Source organism: Salarias fasciatus, chromosome 8 (genome assembly GCF_902148845.1).
Source record: "Salarias fasciatus chromosome 8, fSalaFa1.1, whole genome shotgun sequence".
Lineage (NCBI taxonomy): Eukaryota > Metazoa > Chordata > Actinopteri > Blenniiformes > Blenniidae > Salarias > Salarias fasciatus.
The window spans coordinates 20,550,006-20,564,067 of record NC_043752.1 but is presented as its reverse complement, the minus strand read 5'-3'; the positions used below and the strand labels follow the sequence as shown (position 1 = coordinate 20,564,067).

Sequence of the window (14,062 nt, the reverse complement as noted above, 5' to 3'; positions counted from 1 at the left end):
CCACTGTTCCACGACCAGGACGAAAACCGTATTGTTCCTCCTGAATCCGAGGTTCGGCTATCGGTCGAATCCTCCTCTCCAGTACCCTGGAATAGACTTTCCCAGGGAGGCTGAGGAGTGTGATCCCCCTATAGTTGGAGCACATCCTCTGGTCCCCCTTTTTAAACAGGGGGACCACCACCCCAGTCTGCCAATCCAGAGGCACCGTCCCCGACCGCCACGCGATGTTACAGAGACGAGTCAACCAAGACAGTCCCTGCACATCCAGAGACTTAAGATACTCAGGTCGAATCTCGTCCACCCCCGGTGCCTTGCCACCGAGGAGCTTACCGACCACCTCGGTGACTTCAGCTTGTGTGATGGACGAGTCCACCTCTGAGACCTCAGTCCACCTCTGAGACCTCAGTCCACCTCTGAGACCTCAGACTCTGCTTCCTCCAGGAAGATGTGGCAACGGGATTGAGGAGGTCCTGGAAGTATTCCTTCCACTGTCCAACAATATCCCCAGTTGAGGTCAGCAGCTCCTCCTCCACTGTAAACAGTGTTGGTGGAGACCTGCTTTCCCCTCCTGAGGCTCCGAACAGTTTGTTTTCTTTGAGTCTGACCGGTAGTCCTCCTCCATGGCCTCCTGAACTCCTCGAGACCCCAGTTTTTGCCTCCACAACAGGCTTTAGTTCGCTTGGCCTGCCGGTACCTGTCAGCTGCTTCTGGAGTCCCACGAGCCAACAAGACTCGATAGGACTCCTTCTTCAGCTTGACGGCAGCCCTTACTTCCAGTGTCCACCACCGGGTTTGGGGGTTGCCGCCACGACAGGCACCGGAGACCGTAGGACCACAGCCCCGAGCAGCTGCTTCGACAATGGAGGTGGAGAACATGGTCCACTGGGACTCAATGTCCCCAGCCTCCCTCGGGACCTGAGAGAAGCTCTCCCGGAGGTGGGAGTTGAAAACCCTGCTGACAGAGGGTTCCGCCAGACGTTCCCAGCAGACCCTCACAACACGTTTGGGTCTGCCAAGTCTGTCCGGTTTCCTCCTCCGCCAGCGAATCCAACTCACCACCAGGTGGAGGTCGGTCCACAGCTCTGCTCCTCTCTTCACCCGAGTGTCCAAGACACGAGGTCAGAGGTCAGATAATACGACAAAGTCGATCATCGACCTCCGACCTAGGGTGTCCTGGTGCCAAGTGCACTTATGGACACCCCTGTGCTCCAACATGGTGTTCGTTATGGACAAACTGTGACTAGCACAGAAGTCCAATAACAGAACACCACTGGGGTTCAGATCAGGGAGGCCGTGCGATCCAATCACCCCCTTCCAGGTCTCACTGTCACTGCCCACGTGGGCATTGAAGTCCCCCAGTGGAACCATGGAGTCCCCAGTTGGAGCACTGTCCAGCACCCCTCCCAGGGACTCCAAGAAGGCCGGGTACTCTGCACTGCTGTTCGGCCCATAAGCCGAGACAACAGTGAGGCACCTGTTCCCGACCCGAAGGACCAGGGATGTGACAGTCTTGTTCACTGGGGTGAACTCCAACACCTGGCGCTGAGCTGTGGGGCTATAAGCAAACCCACTCCAGCCCGTCACCTCTCACCGTGGGCAACGCCAGAGAAGTGGAGTCCAGCCCTTCTCCAGAGGAGGGTTCCAGAGCCCCGGCTGTGTGGAGGTGAGCCCGACTATATCTAGCCAGTACCTCTCAACCTCCCTCACAAGCTGAGGCTCCTACCCCCGAACGAGGTGACATTCCATGTCCCTAGAGCTAGTCTCTGTTTCTGAGGATCGGGTCGCCGGGCACCCTGCCGTCGGCTGCCACCCAATCCACACTGCACCCGGCCCCTACGGTTCCCTCGGTGGGTGGTGAGCCCACCGGAGGTCAGGCCCACGTCGTCCCTTCGGGCTGAGCCCGGCCGGGCCCCTTGGGCAAAGACCCGGCCACCAGGCGCTCGCTGGCAAGCCCCAACCCCAGGCCTGGCTCCAGGAGGGAGAAACGAGAGCAGGACTGATGGTAGGACTGGACACAGGTGAGATTTATGATACGTCCTTATCTGACTGATATCAGTGTTCCACTGATCTGGTGTTGATAAATAGCTGTCATGAACATGTCCCACCTTAAACATTCATGGTCCAGAAGCCCCGCCCACTGAGCTCAAACACCTTCTGCCAAGAAACTTTGGCAAAAAGAGAAACTTTTCCGAGCTGGAAACTGCGTCTGAGGTGGACCAGGGACCAGGGTGGGGGTAAATCAGGACCAGGGTGGGGGTAAATCAGGACCAGGGTGGGGGTAAATCAGGATCAGGGTGGAGGTAAATCAGTAAATCTTCCATCATTTATTGTCTTTATTACACCGACACGGCAGATTTCGAAAAAAGAAAAAGACCAGATCAGACTATTTTCTGTCTCTCAGCTGATTTCCTGCTGATGTTATTTATTATTTGTCTCCTGAACTGAACTAAGTGTCTGTGAGACAACAGCCGTCTGTCCACATGAAGGACCCAAACACCACCTGTCTTCTTCACTGTCTCTTCTCTCTGACTGTTCTCTACAGTAATCGGTCTGACTCTCACAGTGGAGTAAAACATGTTCTATGGTTCAACAGTTCTGCTCATTTTCATTAAACAGACCTGAGAGAACCAGGGATGTCGGGACCAGCACCGATCTCAGTCGGTACTGTTCTCTAATCACATGGAGCAGAGATCAGCTCACATCTATCCTCCATAACCACCAAGAGTCCACACGGCCCCTCTGTGTGTGTGTGTGTGTGTGTGTGTGTGTGTGTGTGGTCTCTCGCCTCATTACATCCCGGGCGACATCCAGCCGCTGACCCGGGCCAAAGTTCACTTGCTGTTTCCCAGTTAGCGTGTGAGCAGAGAGACGAGGGGACAAGAACAAGTGACGCCTCTGTCTCTGGGTGTGTGTGTGTGTGTGTGTGCTGCTGATGACGTTCTCTCTGTGTTCCTCTGATGAGGTTCTCTCTCTGTGTTCTGCCTCCTGTTGTAGTCCGAGGGTTCTTCCTGGGCTTGTGGTCCTCCACCCGTGTTCTGCTGAGGGTTTTGGGAGGTGTCGTGTTCTGCTGAGGATTCTGGGTAGTGCTGTGTTCTGCTGAGGGTTCTGGGAGGTGTCGTGTTCTGCTGAGGGTTCTGGGTAGTGGCGTGTTCTGCTGAGGGTTCTGGGTAGTGGTGTGTTCTGCTGAGGGTTCTGGGAGGTGTCGTGTGGAGGATCCATGAAGGTTCTCCAGGTGATCTGGTTGTGTTGTCTGAAGGTGTGTGATGCTTCTCGGGGGCTGATGAACTCTGACCCCATGCAGAGACAAGTGGAGGAGAGAACATGCAACAGACACCCAAACAGGCCCAGCGGGGAGTGTGTGTGTGTGTGTGTGTGTGTGTTGTGTCCTCTGACTCGCTGCAGTTGAGATGTAGAAAGTGATTTAGTGTCTGTAGAGGTTCTGTAGATGCTGTGGGTGGAACAGTCGGTTTGAGCACAGTGACACAGTCGAGAACCTTGTCTCTTGTGGAGAACAGTCTCCATGTTCCATCAGTCCTGATCAGACTATAAATGTCTCATTAAGTTTCTGTCATTCCAGGTTTGAAACTTTCTGAACGTCTCTAGATTCTCTGGATATTTTAAATGTGAACCACAGAAAATGTTCTTCAGTTGTAGAACAGAGAACCTGGACTGTGGCTCTTTAGACGACTGTTCTGCAGCTTGTTGAAACACCTGATGAGAGTTTGATTCCGTGAGGACCTTCAGGATGTTGAGAGTTGGACAGTGTCCAGAGTTCTCCCATCGCTGGACGTTCTGGATGAAATGAGACTCGGAGCCTGAGAACGTTCATCAGCCTTTAATGCTGGAGCAGCTCCAGCGTCGCTGCAGCCACAGCGCCCGATTCACCGTGAGGCCGACGCAAGCAGGAGGCTGGACAGGACAGAGACGGCCTGCTGGACAGAGACCGTCTCCTGGATAGAGACCGTCTCCTGGACAGAGACCGTCTCCTGGACAGAGACGATCTCCTGGACAGAGACCGTCTCCTGGACAGAGACCGTCTCGCGCTCAGGCTCCAGGAGCTCCGGGTTCTGGAGGTTCCAGTCTTCATTCCAGTCAGAGCAGCAGAAGACCTGCAGGATTCACTGTACAGACACATTTACACCACGGTCCAGACCGGGACAGGAGGACAGGACCGGCGCCGGAGACTGAGGACGGACAGCCGGACAGAACCCTCATTATTGCTTTTGTGGGTTCTGAAGTCCAAAGCTCTATTCACCCTGAGGAACCAAAAGAACCGAGAAGGAACCTGCAGAACCCAGTGAGAGGGGAGGAGTGACGCCGAAACACACCAGGCAGGAAGCAGGGACAGGTCCAGATCCCAGCGAGTCCTGATCCCAGCAAGTCCTGGTCCAAACTGATCCCAATCCAAACACAGTACCGACCTGAATCACGATCTAAACTGAATCAGGATTCAAAACCCGTCCTGATCCAGACTGGATCCTCGCTCAGTTCCTCCATCGCTTCGCCTCATTTCTTCAAACAGAAACGATATTTTCAGAACTCTGATGTTTCGATGAAAGTGTCAGTTCACACTTCGCTCTCATACAGTCAAGACAATTATTTTTATTGACACACAAAGTAACTTCATCCAGCCTCCCCCAGACCTCCACCTCCCCCAGACCTCCACCTCCTCTAGACCTCCACCTCCCCCAGACCTCCACCTCCCCCAGACCTCCACCTCCTCTAGACCTCCACCTCCCCCAGACCTCCACCTCCCCCAGACCTCCACCTCCTCCAGACCTCCACCTCCTCTAGACCTCCACCTCCCCCAGACCTCCACCTCCCCAGACCTCCACCTCCCCCAGACCTCCACCTCCCCCAGACCTCCACCTCCTCCAGACCTCCACCTCCCCCAGACCTCCACCTCCCCCAGACCTCCACCTCCTCCAGACCTCCACCTCCCCCAGACCTCCACCTCCTCCTGAACAGTGTGTTTCTGTCACTCCTTCCTGCTCACGGTCGATCTGTCTGAAGAAGTTCAGCTCAAAAAGGAGGAAAAATGACAAACATCCACCCGGGGTTTCAAGAGAACATGAACATCAGTCTTTCCAGACGTCATCATCCACTCATCTCCTCATCCGTCCATCCGTCGGTCTGCCAGCTGCTGCAGCATCAGCACCATCAGTCCTCTCTGCTTTGAGGAAACACCTTCTCTCTGCTGCAGCTCTGCTGACTGCAGACACGACTTCACACTACCGGGAGCTTTTATCCTATCTTTACACTGGATATACAACATTTACATTATTTTATTAACATTAGGCTGATTTTAGGATTGTTTAAAATCTACAATGTTTCACCGAGTGAAGAAGAACCTGTTCCTGAATCCTTCCTTCATATCAGTCCATCACACAGTCATCTGACGTGTGTGTGTGTGTGTGTGTGTGTGTGTGTGTGTGTGTGTGTGTGTGTGTGTGTGTGTGTGTGTGTGTGTGTGTGTGCTGCTGATACTCCAGCAGCTGCAGCTCCTCTCGGCTCACTCTCACACACGTACAAAACATAGTTTGTCTTATCGTAGCAGTTAAAAATACTTTACAAACACTTTACTGTTTATTCCTGTTAAAAGCCCAGTAAACTTTGTGTGTGTGTGTGTGTGTGTGTGTGTGTGTGTGTGTGTTATTTACATGGAGTATTCAGTCGCATATAACAGTAAGAGATATAACTTATGTCTGTTTGCTGGGAGTTAGTTTCCTTCATGCTTTGTTGTGTGTGTGTGTGTGTGTGTGTGTGTGTGTGTGTGTGTGTGTGTGTGTGTGTGTGTGTGTCTTTAGGAGGACATGCCGTTGACCAGGCTCCTCAGCTGTTTGACCACAGTCTCTATCAGCTTCTGTTTGTCCCGGTCGTTCTTCCTGAACTGAGAGAAGATGTTGTTCTTCTTGGTGGTGTCCTTCATCCTACACACACACACACACACACACACACACACACACACACACACACACACACACACACACACACACACACACACACAGTTAGCTTGTGGTCACATGTTCAGCATTATTTTGTGGCTAAATGTTTATCATTAGCTGGTGGTACATTTTTAAAGTTAGCTGGAGGCTACATGTTTAGCATTCACCAGTGGCTACATGTTAGCATTAACCGGTGGCTACATGTTAAACATTAGCTAGTGGCTACATGTTTAAAATTAGCTTTTGGATAAATGCTTGGCATTAGACTGTGGCTACATGTTTAGCATTAGCCAGTGGCGCGTTAGCCTGTGGCTACATGTTTAGCAGTAGCCGATGGCTACATGTTTAGCATTAGCCTGTAGCTGCAGATTTAGCATTAGCTGGTGGCTATATGTTTAGTATTAGCTGGTGGCTACATATTTAGCATTAGCCGGTGGTTACATGTTTAGCAGCAGCCGGTGGAACATGATTAGCATTAGCTGTTGCTACATGATTAGCATTAGCTGTTGCTACATGATTAGCATTAGCTGTTGCTACATGATTAGCATTAGCTGTTGCTACATGATTAGTATTAGCCGTTGCTACATGCTTAGCATTAGCTTGTGCCTGCATGCTTAGCATTAGCTTGTGGCTACATGTTTAGCAGTAGCCTGTGGCTACATGTTAGCATTGACTTGGAATTCTTGGTGTGAATTCTTGGATCATTTCCTGCACACGGCCCTGCTCTCATCCTGTTTTCAAACTAAAAACTTTACCGTTCCTCCTCACATCTGCTAGCTTCTAATGTTAGCGTAGCTTCTTCCTGTGGCCATACAGAGTCATATGATCACTATGAACTGAATGTTTGTGGCCGAGAGACAAACTGAGAATGAAAACTACCAGACGATGAAACATGAGGGTCTCAGAACCTGATGGAGGGAAAACAGGAGGAAAGAGGACAAGAAGACCTACCCTCTGTAGACTCTGCCAGGGCAGACAGCAGGGGCAAGAGAACAGCAGAGAGCACAGTTAGACACAGAGAAGGCTCGAGGGCACTCCGGCAATCTGATCCTTTAAACTCCATTAAATCAGCTCTGAAAAAACTCTGTTCTTCATCTGAGCTTGAAGCTCCTGTTGATTTGACTGCTGCTGTTCTGACAGGAGTAAACGTGGTACAGCACAACAGCAGTGTGAGAAGTGATAAACACCTGACCATGTTACTGTTGGTGCTCTCACATCTCTCTCTACAGCGTCACAGTCCGACTGTTCAGGACTTCTGAGGCTGCTGGAGTAACACTGTGCCCCTGTTGTTGGTGCTTGGTGTTGGGTTGTTGAGGATCTGCTATGGGATGCTTGTTGTTGGTGTTTTGTACCTGGTGTTCGGTTGTTGAGTGCCTGTTGTTGGGTGAATGTTGTTAAATGCTTGTTGTTGGGTTATTGTGTGCCCGTTGTTATGCCTCTGTTGTTGAATGCTTGTTGTTGGGTGGCTGTAGTTGAATGCTAGTTCTGTTGTGCGCCCGTTGTTCAGTGAATATTGTTGAATGCCTGTTGTGCGCTTGTTGTTGAGTAAATGTAGATGAAGGCCAGTTGGGTTGTTGTGTGCCTGTTGTTGAATGCCTGTTGTTGGGTGAATGTTGTTGAATACCTGTTGTTGGGTGAATGTTGTGCGTAGTTTTGTTGTTGTGCGTCTGTTGTTGGGTGAATGCTGCTGTGCGTCTGTTGTGTTGTTGTTGTACGCCTGTTGTGTTGTTGTTGTGCGCCTGTAGTTTTGTTGTTGTGTGCCTGTTGTTGGGTGAATGTTGTTGGGCGCCTGTTGTTGGGTGAATGTTGTTGTGCGCCTGTTGTGTTGTTGTTGTGCGCCTGTTATTGGGTGAATGTTGTTGTGCGCCTGTTGCGTTGTTGTGCGCCTGTTGTTGGGTGAATGTTGTTGTGCGCCTGTTGCGTTGTTGTTGTGCGCCTGTTGCGTTGTTGTGCACCTGTTGTTGGGTGAATGTTCTTGTGCGCCTGTTGTGTTGTTGTGCGCCTGCTGTTGGGTGAATGTTGTTGTGCGCCTGTTGCGTTGTTGTGCACCTGTTGTTGGGTGAATGTTGCTGTGCGCCTGTTGCGTTGTTGTGCACCTGTTGTTGGGTGAATGTTGTTGTGCGCCTGTTGCGTTGTTGTGTACCTGTTGTTGGGTGAATATTGTTGTGCGCCTGTTGTTGGGTGAATGTTGTTGTGCGCCTGTTGCGTTGTTGTTGTGCGCCTGTTGTTGCCGGGGCAGCAGCGGCGGTGACACACCGTCACATGTACTCACTTCTCCAGCAGAGCCAGCGCGGTGGCCGGGTTGACTCTCAGGTATTTGGACGTGGGCTGGCCGTAGTCCGCCAGGTAGGTGGACCAGTCCCACACCATGAACAGGTCCAGCAGCTGCCAAACACACACGCAAAGGTCACACACGCTTTCTGCTGGCATACAGCGACATCTAGTGCTCCCGCCCGGTACGGTCCAGGAGAGATGGTAGGTTAGCTCAACCGAAGCAGCCGACTGTTTTCAGCCACAGCGGGACAGGAACCGAGGAGCGACACCGCTCCGACACACCAGGGCCAGCGGCTGAGCTCTGGCGCTGCTGAACTTCCACTCTGTGTGAAGCGGTGTGAAATGACCCCCACATGACCTGTGGTCAACCTGATGGAGATGACCCCCCCACACACACACACACAGTGTATGCTAATGCCACGGGGTGGAACAGCTGGGTGTTTGGTCGTGTTGAATGAGCAGTGAAAGAGCGGCTTAGTGATAATACCATTATTCAGGCTTAGCAACAATACCATTCTTCTCACCTGGAGCTCCTGATGAGCCACTCAGGAGGAGACGCCTCACTCTGCTGCCTGCTTTAGTTCAGCCCTTCACACTCCAGTGTGTAAACTTTAACAATGTTACTGAGTCCGGGCCGCTGAGCTCTTTGCTCTCGGGTTTGAAAGTTCAGTGATGCTACTGACTTACCCACTTTTGTTGTCTGCTGTTTATTGTCAACAAAATATGTTTATCAAAGACAGAGAAAAACAGCATTTGCTGTAAACTGTTGGTTGAGTTTCCCTCTGACTTCCTGCCCGAGCTCCTCGGAGCGGCGCGAGTCCAGTCATCCAGAGAAAGGCGCGTTCGCTCATTTCTCACGGCTCATTGTTGGGGCAGCTAATGAAGGGGCGACTGGAATCTGGACCATTCAATATACACATTCCCAGTATTTGTTTTCCAAGAGGTGCAGATCAGTCACGGCCCATCTCCACGTCTCTGACACTTCCAAGAAGTGTTTGTCAATTTTACAATACCATGACTCAGCTCGCCCAATCCGGAACCTGTTTAAACCAGTATGAGCCAGTGTAAACCTGCATAAACCAGTTTAATCCGTATAAACCAGTATGAACCAGTATGAACCAGTATGAACCAGTATGAACCAGTATAAACCAGTATGAACCAGTATGAACCAGTATGAACCAGTATGAACCAGTATGAACCAGTATAAACCAGTATGAACCAGTATGAACCAGTATGAACCAGTATGAACCAGTATGAACCAGTATGAACCAGTATGAACCAGTATGAACCAGTATGAACCAGTATGAGCCATTAGAAGAGAGATACATGATGAGTCCCAGAGGGAAGGTCTGTGCTGCACTGCTCCACACATGATAATCAACACGTGTTATGTACAGAGCTGAAGCAGCATGAAATATTAAAACCACATAAAGCAGTACTGAACGCTGTGGCCCTGATGCTAACATGCTAAAGCTAGCCCACACATTCACTCTCGCAGCGAAACGGCTCAACTTTCTGACTCATGTTTCATGTTTTAAGACGATGCAGCTTCAATCCCGTCACAGTACGTGTTTCAGACACTGAACACACCGAGGCGAGGACTGCTGCAGTTCAGGACGACAGCTCCGAGACATTAAAGCCAGAAGTTAGCGGTGAAAAGGCCAAAGCTGGAGGACCTGTGAGTAACCTCAGCCGTCACCTCAGGCTGGGATTAACATGTCAGGTAGAGACAAGGACCCGTCGGGTGCAATGATCTGCACAGAGGAAAACTCCAAAACACCGGGGTCATGTCCTCTCTGCAGTGGGAATTCTCTGGATTCAGAGTTTTCAGACGACGCTCAGGTCGAATCGTGAAGTGCAGCCTGCAGCCACGTTCAACTTGTGAAGTTTTTAAGTTAAATTAGGAAATTTCCCCAAAAGATCAACAAAGTGTGATTATTATTCACATAATGTTAAATGTAAAATGTTTGTTGTGTCCAGTGGGAGTAAACTGTAGTCCAGTCCAGATCCTCCTGGACTTGGTAGTTCTGGAGCTGACAGTCACCATGATAACAATCCAACCTGGTGTTCTGTCCAGATGAAGGTCTGAGTTTCTAGACATCGCTTGAACAACAAAGTTTTCTGAAAGTGACACACAGATGTGCTAAACTCCCGAGTGCCCTGCAGAAAGCCCGATCGGCTCCAGACAGCAGTGTTTCTCAGGTAAAGCCTTGATGAGTGGAGGTGAGCAGGGTTCAGCCTGTGTTGTTCTTGGGTGACAGAATCCATCAGTGCGCTGAGCTGCAGCAGCGCCGAGCCTCCTCCTCAGGCTCAGATTAACCGCTCACAGCACACCCCAACACTTCACATACCAGAGAGTTCCTCTGCAGGTGAGAGACACGGGCGAAAGTTGAAAAGGACAGCGTGAGACGAGTCTTCACACCTCACAGACGGGGGACATGAGGGTCACGTGAAGCGGCGCCGTGCATTCACTGTACTTTCCAGACTAGAATCACACATGAACTACCATGTGTCAGAAAATGAGTCCTGAAGAGTCGTGATGCACTTTGTGAGCCTCAGGTTCCACTGATGACAAATGTCTGGACTTCAAGTCCAAATCAAACGGTAGAGACGCTCTCTGGATCAATGTTTCACAGGACAGTCCACCTCGGTGGTCTGACTCCAGTCTGAAGGACATGCTGGACTCCGCTGAGCTGAGTCACACACTACCAGATCATGACTGAAACGAAAATGCATCATTTGAAATACTGATCATATTTACATTCAATGTTTGATTAAATTAAATATGATGGACTTTGTGGCATTTTGTAAAAAAAAAAAAAAAAAAAAAAAAAAAAAAATTGATTTAAACTGATACATTGTTGCAACTCCTCAGGAAAGTTCTAAATGACGTCATCATACAGAGAGAAGGAACCTCCTGGAGCAAAGTGATCCAGTCATAGAGCTCTGACCAATCACCATCAATTGTTCTATTGGCTGTGTCTTCATTTAAGTAAAAACATCTGCCAATAGAAGAAGTGAAAATTGTTTTGATTTCAGAAAACTTCTACATGTCAGCCCCGGCTGTGCAGGACACGGTGGACGTGTCAGCCCTGGCTGTGCAGGACACGGTGGACGTGTCAGCCTCGGCTGTGCAGGACACGGTGGACGTGTCAGCCTCGGCTGTGCAGGACACGGTGGACGTGTCAGCCTCGGCTGTGCAGGACACGGTGGACGTGTCAGCCCCGGCTGTGCAGGACACGGTGGACGTGTCAGCCTCGGCTGTGCAGGACACGGTGGACGTGTCAGCCCTGGCTGTGCAGGACACGGTGGACGTGTCAGCCCCGGCTGTGCAGGACACGGTGGACGTGTCAGCCCCGGCTGTGCAGGACACGGTGGACGTGTCAGCCCTGGCTGTGCAGCTATGTCCTCACCTGTCTCAGGTCGATGAAGGCCAGCTGCAGCGTGTCTCCTTGGAAACCGGGGACGGGCTCTGAGCTGGCGAACACTGAGAAGACGGAGCAGAGCGAGGCTCACTGAAACAGAAGCTGTCCTCACGGGCGTCTCACGGTGAGGGACGGACACACTCACGTTCGCACTGGATGACGTCCAGGTTGAACTGCTGGATGGCTCCCATGCTGACCTGCTTCAGCTCCGAGTCCAGCAGCATCTGCATCAGGGACGTGGACAGGTGCTTGCAGGCCGACATGCAGGCGGTCTGGGCCACTTTCCCCTGCAGGACAGAGACGGACGGGAGGGGGGACGGCGGGGCACGGTGAGACAGACGGTCCAGAGGAGCGGGAGGACATGAAGGACAGAATTGTGTGTTCGGGATGGAGGCGTGAGAGATGGGACACAGTGGACACGGGTCATGTGGAGCAGGACAGGCAGCGTTCTGTCAGAGGAAAAGACTGTGGACCGGTCTGGAGTCCAGACCTCCACACACTCCTGTGGGTTTGGAGGGCCTTCCTGGAAGAGCTGTTCACAGCGGGAGGTCACTCAAGGTCGCTCGAGGTCGCCTGTGTGTCTGCAGCAGAGTGAAAACTCTTGGCAGGATGGTGCAGTCTGGCTCACTGTTGGGTTTGACCTCTGGACTGCGGTAAAGAGATTCTGACTCCGAGCTCGACTTTCATCGGGTGTTTTTGGGAAACCGTCACACAGGAAGCAGAGAGCAGACCGGGACCGGGTCATGCAGGTCCCGTCAGAAACACACGAGCGCCATCAACCATCAAACACACGCAGCACTCCACACACAGTCACGGCATGGTGTGAACGGTCAGAGCTTCCACCGCCCGGGGGGGGGGGGAGCCGAGCCCCGCCCCCAGGCGGCTGAAGCTCTCACTCTCTGAATGGACCGATAAACTGCAGAACATCAACGGCCTCCGTTCTGCAGGAGACGCATGCAAAGCCCGGGCGCCAGGAGGTGGTGGTCCTGCTGGAGGTCACAAGGTCACCTGACAAGACCCGTCTGGACAGAGCCGCGGGTGGAGACAGAACCCGGCGGAACCGTTCTGCCTGAACTACTGCCTGACACGATGAAACCGCCATCAGACGGCGTTTCACCCTCACACCACAGAAATCTAGCCTGGTAACCCAGCCCCGCCCACTCCTCCTCCGTTTGGATTCTGGAGCTGGTCTCAGTCTGGGTCGGAGCCATAGAGGGGGTTTCACTCGGTCCTGAAACGGCCGAGCCAATCAGCGTTGCCGCTTTTTATTTTCATTTTTTTTTTTTTGGCGAATTCCAGTGGCTAAACCGGAAGTGACGCTATCGCTGCGCGATGACGGACTTTAACTTTAACCATCGTCTGAAAGCTGCAATCAGTAAAGTTCTAGCCAAAATACCAAGAATTACAACAATCAAGCAAGAGCAGAGTCTGGCCTGGAGAGGGTCTGACAGGAAAAGACGTTTTTGCGTGTCTTTGAGTGTAGAGAAGCTAGAGCTAATGAGCTAATGCTAACCCTTACAGAAGCTAACGCATTTTGATGACGTATTTGTTTTGAAGCGCTGATTGGCTGAAGTGCCTGTCAGTCAAAGGAGTAACTGACGCCCCCTGCTGGAAGTTTCTATGGGCTCCTATCCAGACTGAGCTTAACTCCAAATCCAAATGTGGATGAGTGGGCGGGGCTGGTTTACCAGGCGAACAGAAACATCTCCGCCAATCACTTATTCAATCAGCTGAAGGGTCAATAAACTCACTAATTCTCAAAGCAACTGCAGAAACATGAGTCTGGAGAAGAAAAGAAGGAGGAAACGCTCGAGTGCAGAGAGCGGAGTGGGAAGACGCCACGTTTCACTGCTGCCCAGAAAGGCTGGTTGTCAGCAGAATGAAGCGGCTGCTGGTCTGAGGAGGCCAGCAGGTCACAGCAGAACCGGGACCCTCCGGTCCACCACACCCCGGGCCCCGTCCGCACGGTGGCGGGTTCACTGTGTTTCCACGGCGACGGGGCCTCCAGCCTCTGAAGACTGCAGCGTGCGGAGGACACCTGGACTGCGTCGCCATGGAAACACTCTGTCTCGGTGAATAAGGACTGGACTTCTTGAAGAGACACTGAAGTGTGACTCTTTTTACATGTTTTGCTGCTTCATTGAATTATTGTTAAGTTATCAAGATACTGTCCTGATTCCGTTCAGCATGCTGACAGCCATTCAACAGTGAAGTTTGAAAGTGTTGAAAAGTGTGTTTTTACTGAAAGCAGGTGGCGCTAACAGCCAGGTGACGGTGCTTCCGGGAGACGGCCTCATGTTTCCTGCTTCTCCTCGTCTAAACATGATGGAATGAGCGACGCCAGAGAGAAGAGCTCCCGCGGTGAGGGCTCTGCTGCATGCGATCCACCCCCAGCGGAGTGACAACATCCAGGCAGGC

The 14,062-nt window shown here is 51.7% G+C and overlaps 1 protein-coding gene across 4 annotated transcripts in view; it reads right to left on the bottom strand.

Annotated features, from left to right (window-relative positions):
• Window positions 1-5,732: 5,732 nt before the first annotated feature.
• exoc6 (exocyst complex component 6) overlaps window positions 5,733-14,062 on the bottom strand; it is a 24,017-nt gene continuing 15,687 nt past the window's right edge. For 2 of the 4 annotated variants that reach the window (XM_030097965.1, XM_030097967.1), the window contains 5 exons: window positions 11,790-11,931; window positions 11,633-11,706; window positions 8,218-8,330; window positions 6,897-6,908; window positions 5,733-5,930 (listed from right to left, as the gene is read on the bottom strand). In XM_030097965.1, the coding sequence (XP_029953825.1) occupies window positions 5,804-5,930; window positions 6,897-6,908; window positions 8,218-8,330; window positions 11,633-11,706; window positions 11,790-11,931 (468 nt within the window). In that variant the 3' untranslated portion in view covers window positions 5,733-5,803. The remainder of the gene's footprint in view (window positions 5,931-6,896; window positions 6,909-8,217; window positions 8,331-11,632; window positions 11,707-11,789; window positions 11,932-14,062) is intronic. The other 2 variants (XM_030097966.1, XM_030097968.1) reach the window with 1 other exon arrangement.